This window comes from Wyeomyia smithii, chromosome 3, assembly GCF_029784165.1.
Source record: "Wyeomyia smithii strain HCP4-BCI-WySm-NY-G18 chromosome 3, ASM2978416v1, whole genome shotgun sequence".
Classification (NCBI taxonomy): Eukaryota; Metazoa; Arthropoda; class Insecta; order Diptera; family Culicidae; genus Wyeomyia; species Wyeomyia smithii.
This window is the reverse complement of record NC_073696.1, coordinates 141,544,308-141,564,737: the sequence shown is the minus strand read 5'-3', so window position 1 is coordinate 141,564,737 and position 20,430 is coordinate 141,544,308. Positions and strand designations below refer to the sequence as shown.

General features: G+C 37.6%; 1 protein-coding gene across 4 annotated transcripts in view; it reads left to right on the top strand.

Annotated features, from left to right (window-relative positions):
* LOC129727483 (scavenger receptor class B member 1-like) overlaps positions 1-20,430 on the top strand; it is a 431,317-nt gene that overhangs the window by 311,958 nt on the left and 98,929 nt on the right. For 2 of the 4 annotated variants that reach the window (XM_055685350.1, XM_055685348.1), the window contains exon 5: positions 5,261-5,386. The exons of 1 other annotated variant lie outside the window; for it this stretch is intronic. In XM_055685350.1, the coding sequence (XP_055541325.1) occupies positions 5,261-5,386 (126 nt within the window). The remainder of the gene's footprint in view (positions 1-5,260; positions 5,387-20,430) is intronic. One more of the 4 variants, XR_008728539.1, reaches the window with a different exon arrangement.

Below are 20,430 nucleotides of genomic sequence, written 5' to 3'. Positions count from 1 at the left end.
ATAATATCCTTGCTTTTTTGTAAAAGCACTGGATATATCCCATCTGGCCCTGGCGATTTAAAGGGCTTTGAGGAATTTACTGCCCATTCAACGCTTGACGTCGTGAATATTACACTGGCTAATTCTTGAGCTTTAACCTCGTCATGAATTGAGCTAGGATGAGCTATATAGAAGTCCTGTGTGTTTTCAGAAGTCAATTGAGTCGAGCCTGGGAAGTGTGTATCCATCATGATACTAAGTGTTTTCTGAGAATCTGTTGTGAACTGACCGTTTTCATTCTTTAAGCGGCCAAGTCCATTAGTGTGATCTTTAGAGAGGGCTTTATGGAGTCTAGCTACAACAGGCAAGTTTTCAACTTGCTCACATGTAAGCTTCCAATCCCTTCTCTTTGATTTACGAATCTCTCGATTGTATTCTGTTAGACAGCTAGCGTATCAGTTGCAGCGGGTATCAACATCGATAGCAGCTGATGCAGTGAGGCACTTTAGTGAAATGCAGTCTCTGTGCGATAGCGGGCACTAGTAAATGCATTCAATGAAAAGTTGACTCATTTTGATAACACATGAGCCGTCTAGTATTAAGTTGTAAATCAGCTTTTCACTGTTTATTTTATCACAAGAAATACTTTATTCGCACTGTCAGTTATAACGCCAAGATGTGATCGGTATCTTATCCGATATTGTATTAAACAACAAATTGTCCTTTTCAGGATGATATAAAAACCTGATGATTGAAGAGTTAATATGTTCTCTAAAGTTAGTTAATATTTTCTCTTAAGTTAGCACCACATCTGAAAAACTTTCATTATACCTATGCATAGAAATTAATTTTTCGCATAACCAAAATTCAACAACTTACTATATTATTGAAAATAATCAATCCTTGTTGAAGCGCAAAATTCGATTGATCTGATTAGTCAACATTTATTTACTAGCAAAAATGACTGACACACATGCAGCCGGGTTATAGGGGGATTAGGGGCATAATGAGCACACGGGGCGAAATGGGCACCCCTCTTTTAAGCGAAACTACGCATTTTTCAATACAGTGTGGTATGTGGAACTCTTCCGTAGTTACTACAGTATCTCTTTATGTAGAACAAAAGTAATTTGTCTGTTTAAAATATGGAAATATATTGATAAAATCAACTTGGTTCCCGGATTTTGGAAATATTATTATTATTGCCCACTACAAAATAAGCTTCTACGGTCGTTTAAATGGCTCAATCAAGTATGTAGACACATCAATATGACGTATGGGTCGTACCCAAAATTTCACCATCATTGAAGGTTTGATTTTAAGCTATAATTAGTGTTAAAATCTCATGTTAACTTTAACTAATTCGATAGGGGCGAAATGGTCACCTTTAGTCGGGGTGAAATGAGCACACCTTGTCACATAAAATTACCTGAAATTCATCTCAGTCGAATTGTGAGTTTGTCTCTTTCCATAGTCATAGAAACATAGCAACAAAAATCTTTTTTTTTTTATTTGGTGTAGACCAGTGACCTTGGGCTCGTTTTATGATTAGTTTGGCTTTTGAAAAATGAGCTATAAATGCATGACACTCTTACAAGACAAAATAGACAGTTTTACAATATAGTTTAAAAATAGTTTGAAAATTTAATATCGCGCTCGACAAGTATTTGACCTATCGCCTACCATGCCCTAACTGGTCGGCTACAGACATTTCACTTTGTATAGAACTTTTATTTTATGACTTTTCTAGCTTTTGGACAATTGTAGTACACATAAACAGTTTCTATTTAATTATACTATAACCGTTTTGGTCGGGCTGACGATAGTCCACGACAACTAAATTTTGACTGCGATTGTTTTGGCATTTTGTTAATAAACTTAGCACTTTGTTTCGTTTGATATGCATATTTGCATTTTTCCTAGTTTTTAGGCTTTGGAGGCATGAAACTTTGCCAGTTTCTATACTCAGTAGGTATCCTAGTTTATTTATTATAAGAAAGAACCGGTGCGAAACACCGTGTCCCTGCGCGTCTGCGTCGGTAGAAGGGAATTGTGCTACCGTGCATAATGCTCCGGTGTAAAAGCGTCTTCGGCTCGGGTTAGTTAAGCACATCTAAGGGTTTTCAGAGTGTAGTGACTTCCCGATGTGTCTTAAGATATTTATTCATGTCTCACGTAGACCGTTTAGTTGGAGACTGCCCGTTCAACGGTTTTGTTTAATCACGTTGCAAACCGGAACAGGTTTCGTCTGGTCGTTAAATATCGAGATTAATTAAATAGCTAAGCAATGTAAATCTTATAAAGGACTGCCTTTGCCGAAGTGCGCTTGCTTTCTTGAAACTATTCAGGATTATACTTTAGATTCTATCGTTTACAATTTAATTTACCTGGACTATTCGAGATCTTTTCCCCGTTAACAAATTCTTCACGCTTTTCGATTTTTTTGCTTTGATATTGTTTATTGTTTATTTTACTTCAATTTATCTGACAAAAGTCTTAATAAATATCATGAATCAGGGTCAAGTCTACAAAATGACTGGTTCGTAGAATCCGAATGATGTGCGGTGAAAGGAGGTTTGAAGCAGGCCAGTAGATCGTAAGACACGTTGAGAAGCACGGACGTTTAGCCGGTACAGGAGCGACGGTGAATCGATTTCTCCATTCATAATTTTCGCAACGAAAGCAGCTTGCTGTATTTTTCGGCAACGTTCAAGTGTGTCAGACCAAGTATCAGTATACGGTGAGAGGTTATCCGGATCACGCCAGGGGATATCCCGTAGTGCGAAACGTACGAATCTTTTTTGAATTCTATCCGTAAACACCAAGATAGCTGGTGGGGGAACCAAATCAAGCTGCAGTTTTCGAGGAATGGTCGTACCAGTGAATAGTAGAGCGCTTTTATACAGTGAGGATCTCTGAAATCACGGCTAATTTTAGCAATAAATCCTAGTTGTCGATTCGCTTTCGATATTAAGCTGGCATGATGCAAATGAAAATTAAGCTTGTCATCGAGTAAAACACCAAGGTTGCACTCTTTTCAGCTCTCTTTTCAGCTCAAGTCCTTCAATGCGGTACTCGAACATGATCGGGTTTGAAATTCGGTGAAATGTCATAACCTCGCACTTTTTAATGCTGATTACTAGCCAGTTCCTGTGGCACCAGTCGACGAAAACATTTAGCAGAGCTTGTAGACGGCGGTAATCGTCAATTGTACGGACTACCAAATACAACTTTAAATCATCCGCGTATACCAACTTACAACCAACCTTTAACAGTAGCATAGCATCATTAAAGAAAAGCGCAAAAAGTAAAGGCCCCATGTTGCTGCCTTGTGGAACTCCCGATATATTCGTGAACTGCGATGAAACGCAAGAACCAATTTTCACATGTAGAATCCGGCCACATAAGTACGAACTCAGCCATTCGATGAACTGACGTGATGCTCCTAGACGTGTAATTTTATGCAACAATATGCAATGGTCAATGCGATCAAAGGCAGCCTTCAAATCGATGTTAATGACATCTATTTGAGCTCTTTGTTCCATATTTGAGATACACGTTGAAGTGAACTCCAATAGATTTGTACACACTGAGCGATTCGGTATAAATCCATGTTGCGTGGAGGATATGTAATTTTTAGTACAATGAAACATGACTAGCTTTTATCCACGAAACTCGTGTCCGTTGTTGATTGGTCGAGAACATTTCATGCGTTGCTGAACAAAATCTTTTTTTGAGCGACTGTGTTTTGTCACCCTAGAGAGCTCAAGGGGTATTAACCATTTACTCCGACAATTTGAATTCAAAAGTAACCGTTCGTACCGACTTCACTTTTTGGGTCTTTCCTGTCATAATCTTAAGCAAAGACGTATTTTTGTAACCCCGTTACCGATTGGTTGAATCATAATCAAATTTGCTATGAATTTTAACCACTTCACTATTGAAAAATGTTTGAAATAATGATTTCATAAACTAGAGTAGTTTGTTTTCTATACAACGAGATATCAATGACTAAAGTCCGTTCAGTGGTAACGAGGTAGTAAGCGTTTAAAATCTTTCATTGAGTCGTTTCACTCTATTCCGGATTTTTGGGACAGACACCCTTCGGAAGTAAGACGCTATTCGAACTAAATCAAGGTGGTTAAAAATAAATCGAATGGTTCTTAGCAATAAGGAATGATCACTATTGTTCACGTGTACATGAAGGCATATAATGATGTGGACCATACGTGGTATTTCCCCTCGCTACTCTCCATATATATATATATATATATATATATATATATATATATATATATATATATATATATATATATATATATATATATATATATATATATATATATATATATATATATATATATATATATATATATATATATATATATATATATATATATATATATTTTTTTTTTTTTTTTTTTTTTTTTTTTTTTTTGTCACACTGACCTGAGGAACCAAGAATAGGACATCTTCAACAAAGTAAAGGACGCGAAGAACTGGTAAAGAAAAAGGTGATGTAGCTGTCGTTCGCAAAAGCTTGCAAAGAGCTGCAAAACTGGAGTGGCTATTAAGTTCATTATTATCTCAGACATTACACAACCGATTTAAACAAAACCGATGACAAATGAACGGGCTGTCTCCAAAACCCTTAATTTATGAGTTTTCTAATGATTAAACATGTGGTTTAAAAGTTATGTTCCAGAGGCTGTTTGAACTCACTCATTTTTCTCAGAGATGGCTGAACCGATTTTAACAAAATCAGTGTCAAATGAAAGGTTTAGTTGTCTCATTGCTCGGACTGTAAGTTTGGTCGTTATTTATCGAAATGTGTAATCATGTTACAAACATAAACTTTTTCCAAAGACTCCTTAAACTCACTCACTTTTCTGAGGGATGGTTAGACCGATTTTCACGAAATTTGTTGGTAAATGAAAGGTCTAGTTGCCCCTTTGGATGCTATTGAATTTCAATCGGACTTTTAGTTTAGGCACTGTGTTTTAAATTGTGAAACTCCCGAAGCTTCATTATCTCAGAAACTACACAACCAATTTTAAGGACCAATGGCCTTAAACATCCTTAACTAATAAATGTTATAATTATTTAACATGTTATTCAAAAGTTATTAAAAGAAACGTGTTCCGGAGGTAGTTAAAACTCGCTCACTTTTCTTAGAAAGAGTTGAACCGATTTTCACAAAATTAGTCCAAGATGAAGCTTATTGCCAACTTTCTCATTCTCTTTCTATTATAACTTTAATAATTCATTACTACGTTCATAGCTTTCAGGTTTACCATTGAAGTTGTCCGTGAAATTTCAAATTAACATGGCATTAGGAGACATATCCAGTATTACTGAATGCGAGCGGTTTTCTGATGTAGTTATTCCAACTCTGTGGTTTGAAATAGTAAGTATGAACTACATCCTAATCCAATAAATTCAGAATCTACGTGCCGCGCAAAAATAGATGTCATGATGTATTTATTTTCACATTTGCATTTTATTCGGCTTTACATAAAGACTGGTATTTTCAGATTCAAGAGTTTTTAGACTCAAGAGTAATTTTCATTTCTGAGAATGCATTGTAGGGAACTGATGATGCCTTTTGAAATTTAATTACCAGTAAATTTCAACTTGAAAAAAACGTTGCATTTTTGATAAACTAAATTGATGAAAAATCAAAATGAGGAAATGAAAGACAAGTTTTTTTCTTGAAAGGTAAATTTATGATTATATTTTATCAATTCAACTATTTTTAAGAACAGATGTATGCTAATAATGCTAAATATTTTCAGCAGTTATTTAAAATCAAACAGCCTTGACTTTCAGTTTAAAATATGAAGAAATGAACTCAAAATTCTATCTTCTATATATCTATAAATGCGAATGTCTGTCTGTCTGTCTGTCTATTCCCTATAGACTCAAAAACTACTGGACCGATTACCGTGAAAATTTGTACATAGGGGTTTTCGGGTACGGAGAATAATCCTAAAATATTAGTTTTGCTCTATCTAATGAGCGTAGGCAAGGGGGGGGGGTGAATTTGTGTTTCATGAATGTGAAAAATTCCTCCCCGATAACCGTGCAAATTTATGTACAGATGTTTTTGAGTCTAAGATGTATTTTTGCCACGTTACGACGACCTCTCTGTATCGCAGAGGCACCGCAAGGATGAGGGGAGGAGGTTAACAATGTCAATCTTTGATAATTTTAAAACTGCTGGACCGATCTGTATTAAATTCGATATGTAGAATCTATAGTAGCGGATGTATTACAATGACTTTGAATTTTATTCCATAAGCGTGGCAAGGGGGGATGGGGGGGGGGGAGGAATTTGTAAGCTCCTCAACACCTAACTTGCTCATCGTGCCAATTTCGATCGGTGGCTGTGTTTCTATAACATTGATTTTTCTTTATCCCAGTGGCGTAGTAAGGGGGGATGTACAAATTTTATTGTTTGTAAATTATTAAAATGCACATCGTGAAAATTTATATACAGGTGGTTTCGAATATAAGGTTTTCATCAGAGACTTTCCTATATCTCAGTGGCGTAGTTAAGAAAAGAGGGGGGGGGAGATGAATGTTGCCAACCTCTAATAATTTTTAAACCGCTCATCCGACTATTGATTAATTCGGTAAATAAAGGTCATATAGTAGCGTACATGTTTCTATCACTTGAAATTATGTCTATCTCATTCAGGAAGGAAAAAACGGAGACGAGAGCAACTATAAATTTGTTCATTGTAAACTCCTAAACGCCAAACATGAATACTTCTAAACACCAAACAAGATCACTGTGTTATTTTGTACACGTGAGTTCTCAAATACGAGGTATATTCCCGAGGTATATTTCAGTGGCGTAGTTAAAAGGAGGGGAAATTACAAAAACCGTCATTATTTTTGAACCGTCTAATAGTTCATCTTGAAAATTTGTATCTAGAGGTTTTTGCCTTTCGGATATGTTTCTAATATATTAGTGTCGCTTCATTCCACTAGCGTGTACAAGGGGAGGGGAGGGGTTTGAATTTTTCGTATTGCAAATTAGAGATTGTTAATTTTTATCATCATTCATTTTTCACAACGATGGATTGGGAAATTAGTTATGCCTCTATCAATATGCGGTAAAATTGTAATGTTATCACGTGAACTATTGAAGTATTGGAAAATGTGGAGACATGTTTCGAACACAACAGGCTAATATTGGTATTTTCGAAACCGAAAATCGACCCAAGATTTCAAGATGACATTCTCCGGTTTCTGGAAAGCATTCAAAAATGGTCCAATACCACCCAATATAAATATTTTTTTTAAACCAGAACAGTGCCGAGACTGAGAAGCAAATCTAGACGCCATCCTAAAATCCAAGATGGCGACTTCCGGTTTAAGAAAATTATCAAATACCGCCCATTATGGTTAGTTGAGGAACCAAAATGATACCCAGCGACAGGAAACCGGTCCAGACAGCATTTTAAAATTCAAAATGACGATTTCCAGTTTACAGAAAACAGTCTGAAACGACCGAATACCACCCAACATTGTTACTTTTGGAATCGAAATAATGTTCAGAGACATGGAATCAACTCTAGATAATATTTTGCAATCGAAGATGGTGACTTCCGGTTTCCGAAAATGGCCAAATATCACCCAATATGGGCACATCTGCAATCAAGATGATGCACATAAGCCAAAAATCGTCCCTAAACGCCATTTTGAAATTCGAAGTGGCAACTTCCGGTTGCTGGAAAACAGCCAAAAATAATCATTCCAGAACCGAGATGAAATACAGGATCGCGACTTTCGGTTACCGAAAATGACCAAATACTACATTGAATCGACTTCACTGACCATTTTGAAATCCAATATGATGGTTTCCGGTTTCCGGGATGATGCCAAGAGACCTTTAATCATACAAGACGCTGTTTAGAAATCCAAGATGGTGACTTCCGGTTTTCAGAAATCTCCAAACATCACCCAAAATGGGTATTTCCGTTATCGAGATGATGTACATAGTCCAAAAATCGATTCCTGACACCATTTTTCAAAAGGCCAAAAGTATTTATTTCGTAGTCAAGATGATGCCCGGAGGCCCGAGAACAAATCCAGACGCCTTTTTGCAAATCAAGATGACGATTTCCGGCTATTGGAAACTACCAAATACCACCCAATATTGGTGTTGCACAGAAGCTAAAATTTGACTACAGACGCTATTTTTAAATCTGAAATTGCAATGTTAGTATGCTGGAAAACAGCTAAAAATGATCATTCCGGAATCGATCTGATACCCAGGGTTGGATTAAGATTGTGATATCCGGTTTCCGCAATACCGAATACACCGAATACCAGGCGCCAAATCCAAGATGGTGATTTTCGGTTTCTGGAAAACACCCAAAATAATGGGTGATAGTTATAGACATAAACATGTTAATACAAGATAATCCATCATAATTACTGAACTCATCTTTTGTAATCGTTCTCGAATGCAATAATGCAAGCCATGTTACAAACAGCTTTATGTAGTTCTACGTCAAATTTGCGGTTGTGGCTTTGAACTTAACATTACAAAATAAATATCTCATTGAAATTAAAATAAATTGGACTTTTATTGATACTATTGATTTAGCTGATTCTGAAATACAATCAATCTTTTTAAAACGCCTTTTTACTACGATTCTCTACGCGGATTTTCGAATCAGCGTTTTTTTTACAAAGCACGTATACCCCACATTAGAAACACTGACTGTATAGGCACCTACATTTTTATTACTAGATTATCTTATAATGACGGAAATAATTGTTTTCCACCCAGTTGAAGTAGTTATAACAATGAATTATTTCTAGCCAAAATGATAAACTTAGTATCAGAACATTCCGTAAAGCTTTTAAATTCTTTTCTAATGTTAAAGTTTTGATAAAAATCGAAACATTGTAGCAACATGATTCAGAAAAACAGTTTTTAGGGGAGAATACATAGAGCCTTATACATATAACATGGTAATGGTAATATTTGATCAAAATTATGTACATTCGATAGATATGCGGTTGCCGTAAACTTAATGGCGCAGCAACGAGGGCCGGGTATCAGCTAGTAAATAAATAAAACTAACATGGTGGCATTCAGAGCCGCTTGTATTCAGCTCGACAGAGTTGCGTCGTGTTTACCTCTGACGATGAGGACGATGTCATCAGCATATCCAATGACCTCATAACCAAGCTGTGAAAGCTTATTGAGAAGTGCGTCGACACTAGTGATAACAAGGGCGAGAGAACACCTCCTTGCGGGCATCCCTTGATCACCGACTTTGTAACAGACGAATCTCCCAAGGTTGCTGTGATCACTCTGCTAGAGAGAATTGCGTGTATCCAGCTCCTTGAAGTGTGGTCGATTCCTTTTTTGAAGAAAGCCGTATTAATTGATGCACAGGCATGTTATCAAAGGCCCCTTCAATATCAAGAAAGGGACATAGCGCCGTCTCCTGATGATTCAGGGACTTTTCAATCAACGTCACTAAGCTGTGAAGAGCAGCTACTGTTGACTTGCCGCTTTGATAGGCATGCTGGTTCCTATGCAGCGGGGAGTCTTTAAGAAACTCATCACGAATATATTTATACATTATTTTCTCCATCAACTTCAAAAGTGATGAAGTTAGACTTATGGGACTGAAGGTCTTAGGTAGGGTTTCGTCCTTTCTTCCAACTACACTACCTTCATCTTCATTCAGTTATCCGGAATATGGCTCAGGAGGCTCTGAAGTGGTTGATGAGTTCGGACATGATCACTGCGGCCGATTTTTGTAGAAAGATGGGTAGTATGCCGTCTGGACCTGGAGACTTGATAGGGTCAAATGAGCTTAGAGCCCAACCTATTGAAGCTTCCGTGAACAATCGACGGGCCAGCAAGATGGACTCCCGAGAGGCCATATGTCTCGAATTGTCCCGCCGTGACCCGTCACTATCCAGTTCTTCGGTCTCTGTCGATCCAGGAAAGTAGGTGTTCATAAGAACCTCCAACGTTTCCTTGGTAGTGACAGAGAGGCATCCATCCTCTTTCCTCACTTGTCCTAAACCGTAAGTATGGTCTTTGGACATCGCCTTTTGAAGCCGCGTAGCTTAGTTTGGATTCTTTCACAGAAACAAACTGTGGATTTCCGTTTAGCCTTGCGTAGCTCGACGTTGTACTTAGTGAGGGACGTTCTGTAGTCGTCCCAGTTAGACGTGACTTTTGCCCTGTTGAACAACCGCCTAGTTTCCCGACGAAGATCACTGAGTTGATCAGGGTACGTCACGGCATACTGGCCGCTAAACAACATCTTGACCAGATCGGTACAGCATTTGTATTGCTGGTCTAAAAATTTGTTTGTAAATCAAAATTTTGGAGTTTGGAATTTCGATCAATGAGATGATATAAACATCTTGTATATGCACTTTGCCTGTATACTCTCAATGTGCTCTTTGAAAATCAGTTTTTATCGTAAATTAGTCCCAAGTACTTAACCTTGTGAGACCAACTTAAAATAACCCCATTCATTTTGACAACGTGATTATTGTTTGGCTTAAGGAAAGAAGCCCTAGTCTCATGGGGAAAAATTATCATTTGAGTTTTAGAAGCATTAGGAGAGATTTTCCATTTGTTCAAGTAGGAAGAAAAATATCTAAGCTTTTCTGCAATCGACTGCATATGACACGAAGACTTTTTCCTTTTACGGAAATGCTTGTGTAATCGCAGAACAATGACTTTGTGCATCCTGGAGACAAATCAGGAAGATCTGAAGTAAATATGTTGTGGACTGGACTCAAGACTGAACCTTGAGGCACACCTGCTCTGACAGGAAATCTATCAGCTTTTGAATTCTGATAGACAACCTGCAGTGTTCGATCATTAAGATATTTTTTTTTTTGATTTTGATTACGAAAATTGGAAAATTAAAAGTTTGCAATTTCGCGATCAAACCTTTATCCCAAACACTGTCGAATGCTTTTTCTATGTCTAAAAGAGCAGTTCCAGTGGAATAACCTTTAGATTTGTTAGCTTGTATCATATTAGTTACTCTGAGCAATTGATGAGTAGTGGAATGCCCATGGTGAAATCCAAACTGTTTATATGCAAAAATTGAATCTTCTTTGATGTGTGACATCATCCTGTTAAGTATAATTCTCTCAAACAGTTCACTTATTGAAGAAAGCAAACTGATTGGTCGATAACTTAAAACCTCAGCTGGATTCTTATCCGGCTTTAAAGTTGGAGTAATTTTTGCATTTTCCATAAAAATTAAAATTCCATTGTGTTCTCAGAAAAATGTTTGATTAATATGTTAAAGATTCCATGTCACTAGGAACTTTCATATTTCTGAAATTTTTAATAATTGATTTAATCTCATTCAAGTCTCAACTATTTCTGCATGTAGAATTCCGGAAAGAAATTAAATCAAATTGACGTGTCATTCGCTTCTCTGCTATCGTTGCAAAAGGAAGCATTCGAAAATTGGTCCGTTATTTTTGCTCTTTCAGCTGGGTGTCGCCTCTCATGGCCCTCAAGACCTCCAAGTACTTAGCCCCGTCCGTTTTGAGTATGAGCGCGTCACCCTTGCTCTTCCTCGTTTTCTTCGGCTTTTCGAACCGGTTTTCGCGTTTTTCGCGTGTTTCCCGCTTCTGCCGCTTCTTATCCACCACGGTAGTCCCGCTACCCGTGGTGCCCCTGTTGGACTTTTCATTCTTTAGTCCAACGTTCGTCGTTGACGGTCCAGCTGGTGGGCTCGTCACGATCAACCTTCTTTTGGTGCTCGCGGGGGCCTGCTCACCCGAAGACGGCCTCGTTCACTTCGCTGCCGGTTCTGTAGAACAGACCTCGACGAACGACAATATGCCCGTCTGTGTGCTTTTAGACACGGTCACGTTTCCGCGCTTAGAAGTGCTTTGGCACTTTTATAGCGCTTTCTCAGCCGCTTCCGCCTGTTTCATGAGCGCGGCGTAGTCGACTCTCGCACCGATGCAAATTCGTAGCAATGGAAGACTCTGCTCCATGTTCTTATTGCTACGGCAATCCGCAAACTCGATTGTATCATCGATTTGTGCCGATGGGGGCACCACTTTTAGTAGCGTTTCCATTTCAGCCTGGACTACCGCTACCAGAAGGTCACCGAAGCCGCGTTCGCTGTCTGGGGTAGCTTTGAGCATACCTGCCTTACCGCTACCTTTGACAGCGTCTGTCGGCTTCGGCGGGGACCGCTGAATCTCACCTGTGGCTTTCCTGTGCGTTGCCACCTTTCCGCCGCTCTTGCCTGCGTCTGCTGATCCCGGTGGGGACCACTTGATGCCACCTCTAGCGAATTGATTATGCGATACATCTGCTCCCGCATTCGCACGCATATACTTATCCATTTTGTTTAAAAGGGTCCCCTTTCCAGCCGCTATCCTTGTTCATATGGAGTAGTCACCTCTTTCGTCCTATGATGGGCTATGCCGAAGCAGTAAGGTCATGGCTAGGATGGACGTCCATAGCGCCTGAAGGGCAACTATGTCGCCACCAACCGGCGTAAGTCAGGAAAGGGAATCTGGTCCTTGGACCAATTCCCACCATCCAATCCTACTCCTGCCTGATTCCCTCCAGGCAATGAAGGCGGAACGTACTGGAAGGCCTGCCAGGTTTTACGGGACCGGAGACCTGTGCCGTTTGCCACCTCGCCGTTCCATGCCGTTGTCACACGACTTTGCTAAGGGAACTCGGTGCAGGTGCCAGCCCTACATCGTGGTATAAAACGTGTACCGACACATATTCTCAAAAAATGCGACCAGTTTTCAAAACTGGAGCTTTACTGGTATCGGTCTCCTATGGGCGGGTTAGTGCCTTAGAGTGATGGGAGCGGCCCTATTCGCTCCGTCGAAGCTGCTTGCGGGTACCGTGGCTTTTACGGGGAGTCGACAGCCCATTGTACGATACCCCACCACGCCCTAGGAGCGCTGCTGCTGCCGGTCCGAGACTGTTTGACTACTATCAGTGGACATACACACTAAGCATGCATGGCCTCGGCGGTCGCCGAGCACCAACTTGTGGGGGCATGCAGTTCTGCCAAATCAATTCCCCTCTACCTTCCCCTGTACCACCTCTTTTAACTAGCCCTGTATCAAGGGTACCGGAAGTACGTGTAAAAGCTTATCCAGATGCCGCGTAAGGTCCGTTTGTAATTTTCTTTAGGCCCATAAAGAAGCCACTAAAAGTTAACTAAATCGGCAAGGACCTGGAAAAACAGTTTTCGGACGTAACCGAAATTACAAAGGTTAGACCGAGCAAACTGCGAGTTGTCGTGAGTAGCTTGAAGCAAGCAAAGGCAATTACTATCTACCAGCGCTTCACAAGAGAGTACCGCGTGTACATCCCTGCCAAGGATGTGGAGATCGACGGTGTGGTTACCGAAAAACACTGAAAATTGTAAATCGAGTGAAACTGAAAAATTGCACATACACACACATACAGAAAATGATTAGCTAGCCGAACTGCAAAGCTGGTAGCGACTGAGTAACTCGAAAATAGGAACTTTAGAGACCAAATGCATGAAAAAAAAACCAAAAAGGAACCGAAAAGTGACCATAAAAAATTAATAAAGAGGAAATTCAGACCAAGAAGCAAAAAAAATTCTATTGATTTGTCGAAAAGGCTTGTAAATTTTAGGATATAAAAGGAAAGCATTAAAAAGGCAATAAAAACGTATAACAGGGCCATCACTTAAAATAAATTTTTGATTTATCGCTTTTTCCTGGTTTTCCCGACAATATTTCTTAAATTGTTGTCCCGTTGGTTTATTTTGAAAATAAGAAAAAACAGTGTTAGAAAATTATGAAAACAAGATTTAGCTGTTCGTCGGCTCTGATAAGTTTCACCATAGAGTCCTGCATAATTTTCACTCTTTTTATCTCCAAATCGTTCGCAAACCTCCCCTTCTGGCACCTTTTTGCTTCTGTCACTTTATTGTTGTTGTTAACTTGCCGTTGAGCTTCCAATGCTTCCATATTATGGAAAAATTCTGCCCCTTGAATTTCGTTCAGCGACAGGACACCAATACTTTGTCTCCTTGTAAAATATCTCCATGCAAAATTTGACCTCAATCAAATTTTTGGTAGAAGACTCTAACAGTGGTCCAAGTTTCACCTACTCGTTTAATCGATGACGAAATGCACATTTATTGTCGAAACTATTTTTTATGTCAAATATCTTAGAAATGCATGAAACGTCGAGATTTTTTGTTATCTCGAAATAAATTTTTTTAAAACTTCGAAATCTTGAAACATACAAAATTTTCGAACCAATGTATTGGCAATTTTTCCAAGGTCCTTAAATTAAATTAAACCGACACTCCAAATAAATGATCAACAAAAAATATTATTATTTTTATTTAAAACCGAAGACGCCAAAAAAACACGCTAAAACAAGTGACTTTGCTTTTATTTTTAAATTTATCTCTATGAACATTTGAGCTGAAGTTTGTTTCAATAAACTGATGCATCTCTATAATAACACGAGATAGAGGAAAGTTTGCGAAGGGATGACTAAACTTCTAAAGAAAAATATTGAGCAAATGGATTTGAGATTCTATACTAAAATTTACTACTATTTCAATAACAAAAGTGATATTAAAACAATCGGTCCTCTCAGATTTTACCTGTTTAAGTTTTTTTCCGAAAGACAATTTATTAGTCCAAAATTCTTCTGAAAAAAGGGGTCCTCTTAAAGTAAAAACAATTTTCTAACAAAAAACTTTTTTTAGAAGAATTTTGCAACAAGATGAAGCATGAGCCATCACTTCGGTCGTTGGTGATGTACTGCTATTATTATTTTTCAATAGTAAGTATCATTAAACACATCGTTGGAGTTACTATGCGCAAGCTGTGTTTTTGTTTCATGTCCGTTTTTCTTCAATTCAGTACAAATATTTTTACAAAAATTGAATTCGTTGGTGAAAGTTTTGTATCCTAAATTTTCATCGCAAAACTGGATGTCCATTGAACATTTTGTGTTGATTACGTGTAAAATTTTTAAAAAACTGACACAGTAAGTAATGCGGCAAGATTTTTAATCATATCAGCTAGCCCCTACATTTTCGCCTCTGGGACAAGTTGAAACGAAGATTTAAATCGATTATTCCTACATAGAAATTGGTTATTGTCATGCAGAGTTCATCATGGACCGAATTTATGTTAGAGAAAGGATTTCTACACTTTCAAAAGAAGCAGGAGGCAATAAATATTCGGATACCACCGAGAATTTTGTGGCACTAAGTAAAATAGACTCTCACATTTGTCGTTTTTGCAAAGGCAGGGCCTCCCCGGCATGAATTTCTGGCTTCATTTTTAGCTAACAGACAACTCGATGACGATCTCTTCGTTCTGAAAAATAACGATTATTTTGAAGTTTAGTTTATTGGGCAGTAATGCCACTGATGTTGCTATAAGCAAGTACACTAATTAGCAAAAGCCGTTTTTACGAAAATTTGTTGCACGTCTGTTTGTCTATGGCTCTAGTATATGCATGGGCGAATTAATGCGAAGGCGAAGCACGCGGTCGCCTGCTCTTCAATCATTGGAGGGCGCCAAATGTTGGAGCGAAAAGGTTGAAAAAAAAGTAGGAGGGTGGTATCCAAGACACGACCGCAAAATCAACGAAGGACTACGATAGTTTTATATTTCATTCTGAGACTTCAGGCTATATTTGATTTGAGCACGTTCTACTTTTGACACGGTTCGATTTTGGCCCACATGTGCCAAAAACGTGCGGTTATATTTAATCATATTTTTGAAATTACAGTGATCACCCGATTATATCATCCCCTTGACGATGTTTGGGGTAATCAAATAGGAAAAGTGATAAAATCGGGAAATTTTTGTTTTGTGAATGTTTTGTTATAAAAGATGGTAAACCAATAATTTAATACGTTAAATCAGCGATTTAAATTACTACAAGAAATCTAATCATATGAAAAAGCAGTTCTATCTGTCTGTCTGCCTCTCTGATCCTTATAGACGTGGAAACCCCTACATAAAATCGACGATTTTATGTAGGGGTTTTTGAGGCCGGAAAAGGTTATTAGAGTAGCTCGAGACCCCTCCCTTTTCTTAAAGAGAGGGCTCCCATACAAATATAACACAAACTTCTGCGTAACTTGAAAACTTATCAATCAAACTTGAAAACTTATCAATCAAAGAAATATGCCAATGGTAACTTGACACCCCTCCCTCCTCTGGAAGGAAAGGCTCTCATATAAGTGAAACATAAATTTCACTACTAGTTCGTAGGTTAGGTACTAGTGTTTGCATAAAGCTGTGAAGTTGTGACGACCCTAAAGGTGTATACGTGATTTACTGATAGCCCTTTCACAAAATATCTTTTCAATACATTTCAAAACACATAAAAATTGAGACTTTTTTTACTTTTTCTTCATTTACCCGCAAGCAGACAAAAGAAAAAAATAAATCGATGGCGTAGTTAAAACCATGATGTATAAAAACATGGTGTAACGGTATGTCAAAAGAACACTCAAAAGTTGGATGGTGCGAAACCAGTACATAATTGTGCGTTTTTAGCGCAATTGTTGATGTAATTCGGAACCAGTACAATGATTGCGTGTTGGGCATAACGCAATTAATGCTCTAGCGTTTCTTAAATGTATATGGCAGCTCCAAACTACTACACCCAAACAGTTTCAACTGGTATCAAGCAGCATTGCAAAGCGAGCGAGAAGCAAAACCTTTCTCCTCCTTTCTGCTTGAGGACGAGACATATGCTACGCTTTTCAAGTCTTTTGCACACACGCTTTCGAGATACGTTTTCTTATTCATGCATTCCTCTGAATAGCAGCAAGCACGCACCGACAGTATGAGTGAGAGACTAACAACACTGGTATCAAGTATGTACAGCACGGATGTCTCGCTCATTTCGTGAAGCAACGAGATATCGCCTTTCGCGTCGCATAGTCTTGTCGCACATACATGGAAATTCTACAAGCGAGAGAGAAATTTCTCTCGTCGCTTGAGAAAAAAGCGCGTGCAGTCACTAATACACTCGACGTGAGGAATAAAGTGTCGGTGTATGATACATATTCTGATTTCATTTTATGTCAATGTATTCGCAGTACAACTGTTGCGTTATGCGTTTCACACATTTATTGTACGATTTCTGTGCAACATTTGTGCGAATCGGGAAGACACAATGATTGTACAAGACTTCAACTTTTGCGTGAAGAATCGGCCATACTGGAAAAAAACTGCCAGCGAGTAAGTTTGTTTATAAAAAACATAAGGCATAAAAATTATCGCTTCTCATAATATATCATTTAAATGCATTTAAATTATAAATACACTAAAGTCGCTTTTTACGCGGGGGATACGTGCCGCGTAAAACCGCGTAAAAAAAAACGCGTAAATTCCGGAATCCGCGTAAAAAAACTCCGAGCAAATTCCGAAATGCGCGTAAAAAACCGCGTGAACTCCGGAATCCGCGTAAAAAGCGACCTTAGTGTATGCTACATACTTTGCTACCAATATTTATTAATTTAAGAAACAATTTCCAACTTAAAACACCTGAATTTGCGGTATTCAATTGTCTAGTTAGTAAGGATATATCAACAAACACGAAACAGTTACTCGCTGTTGCATAGTGATGCTTCGTCTCCTACCCTCCAAAGTGAAAAAACGCTCCCTCACCCCACACCTACTTTTCGGTCAAACCGTTACACTATGTATTACTCATCATGGTTGAAACAACACCGATGAATTTAAAAATAAAAATTATTCGAGAATTCTGTCTACAGACTTTAAAAGACGAAAGTTTGTACCTTAATTGACAGTGGAACTGCCACTTGTGAATAATTGCGAGATTTGGAGATGGTGGACCTGCAATTACCCCTGAAAATATTATTTTATGGCAAAAAGCTTATTAATTCTAATAGATAAAACATAATATTTTTTGCAAAACTTTCATTTTTGGAAGCCTAATAACTTTGTAAAAGGTTTAAAAATTCAGAAAAATGTAGGAAAAAGTTAGAGCGAAAATGGGGATTTCCAGTGCCTTTCGAAAAAAAACTTCATATGGTTCGTTATATGTAAGAGATTTGCTGAAGACACTATGCGTCTATCTCAATCAAATGAATAAGGAGTTTTTAATGAAAACTGTATCCAGAATGATGTTATTCTACCCAGAGCTGTGGAAAAGTACTAAACTATCGAATCTAAATAGAAAATCAGTTCATACTGACATTTTTGTTGATGAAATGTTATATGATGATAAAATCGGGTGAAAAGGGTGATTAAATCGGGGGTAGTTAAAATCGGGTACTGATAATCGGGTGATCACTGTATTTGGATTTTTTTACCAATTTAATCCTCCAGCAGAGAGGTATTTTGATTCTCAGTACTCAAAACCGTACTATGTCTCTAATCACTCGGGTGGTCAGATCAAGTATCTAGGTCGTCATAGGCCACATGCGGACCTGTCCCCGTTGAGTTCTGGTTACTCCCAAATTATTGAGCTTAAATTCATCAAGCGAGACCTCTAACGACTTGGAACTGAAACTAGTTCAATAGTCTTCTGTTAAGGTCGTCATAGGCCACTTAAAAAATGAAAAAAATAATGTAAAGAGATCCGGCGTGTTGGCGTGTTGGTAAAATGAGGTCTGTATTTTGATTATTTATTTGCAGCACTCTATTTCAAAAGAAAAAGTATTCTCTTTTCCCTTGATGAATACCTTTTATCCTAATACAGTCGATATTCTTCAATACACGAAAAAGCATCCTTTTATACAGATTTTAATTAAGTACGATTTAGTAGAAAGTAAACTATCTGCTATATTTAATTGTCTTGTGAAGGATGGCTCACTCACCAATTCCAAAGCAGCATCTTGTTAGCTTTTCCTGTCTATACCTCACAACTGCCAAGCAAAGATGTCACGTGAAACATTTTCCTGCATTTGAGCAAGATCGCGCCAAATGACCTATGGTTGAATATCGACCATTTTTTATTTGAATGAAACTTTGCACACGTATTTGGCTTAGCAAACTGAGAATTTTTCACAGATGGAGAGATTATTTACACCCATGAGTTACATTCTTAAAGGGCGTATGCCTTTTGACATAGGTTTTATTCGAAGCATTGTAGCCTAGAAACCATTGGCTGTATATAAAAACTGTCTGAGAATGAGTTGTAGGGAATTCAGAATGTACAAAAATATACAATGTACAAAGAAAAATTTTTTGACCAAAAAAATTTAAAAAAAAACATTGAATTTCAATTAAAAAAATCAGAGTTGAATTTTTTTATTATTTTTTTTAAAAGAAACTTGACGTTAATACGCAATTTAAAAAAAACTCCAGGATGGAGAAATGAAAAATATTTTTTTGACGTAGGACTACGTCTTTATTTTCTATACTAGATTGCATTTTGTGAAATTGAAAATGAAACTGGCAAATGTTGCGTCAGATTTCAAACGATTATAGCAAGCGAACGACTTAATGCATCTTAGTCACTTATATGTCGGTGGATAGATAAAATGTGTAACAATTGTTTGATATAATTGTTGCTTTACTGCTTAATGATGAAAAAAGGTGAAAAGTTCCAAGGTCAAGCTTCTCCATACATTTCCCTCGCTATTGGCTTGCTTCCCGAGCACGGATAACAATAACATGGACGGAATAAATTTCACTGCCTACATATTTTGACTCAACAAAGTGTTTTGGTTCGTTTCTCTTTCTCTAAGCTGTGTGGCCACGCCCTAATGGCAAAAATCTACGCTGAACTCGATACAAAAGACTGCGAGTAGAAAATTTAACTTCAGTCTAGTTTGTGAAATTTCGGTTTTCGAATTTTTTTTTATGCCAAATGACTTAAAAACGCATGAAACGTCGAGAATTGGTGTCATCTGAAAAAAAAATTTTTGCAAAAATTTACTCTCTGGGACTTAGTCGTTTTTTCAATTGTGGAAGGCGGAGTTCAAAATTTTTAGAATTTATCTTTTTAAATTGATCACTAGTCCCTCGAAATAGCTTGTATAATGAAATACACTATAACTAGCATCGAATAAATTATGTTTCATTAGGGTGGTTCATTTCTTCGGCATAGGGTGGTTCATAATATGGTGAAAAATGAGTATAAAATAAAAAAAGCACTTCGTTTCGTTTGATTGGTAGGACGTCTTTGACCAAGTTGTAGATAATAATTCGGCCTTTCCAAAAAAATTACACTAAATAAATTATTCGTTCAAAAGTTAGAAGAGAGATAAAAAATTAATTATTGGAAAGGGCTCATTTTTTAAAAACTTGATTTTTTAAATAAAACCTACGAAAGATTACCAAAACAATGAAACCAGTCCGATCATATAGAAATCAAAAAAAAATAAGTTATCATTTTTTGAAAAAAAAATATTTTTTGAAAAAAAAAATTTATTTTCAATTATTTTTTTTAAAAGGCATATT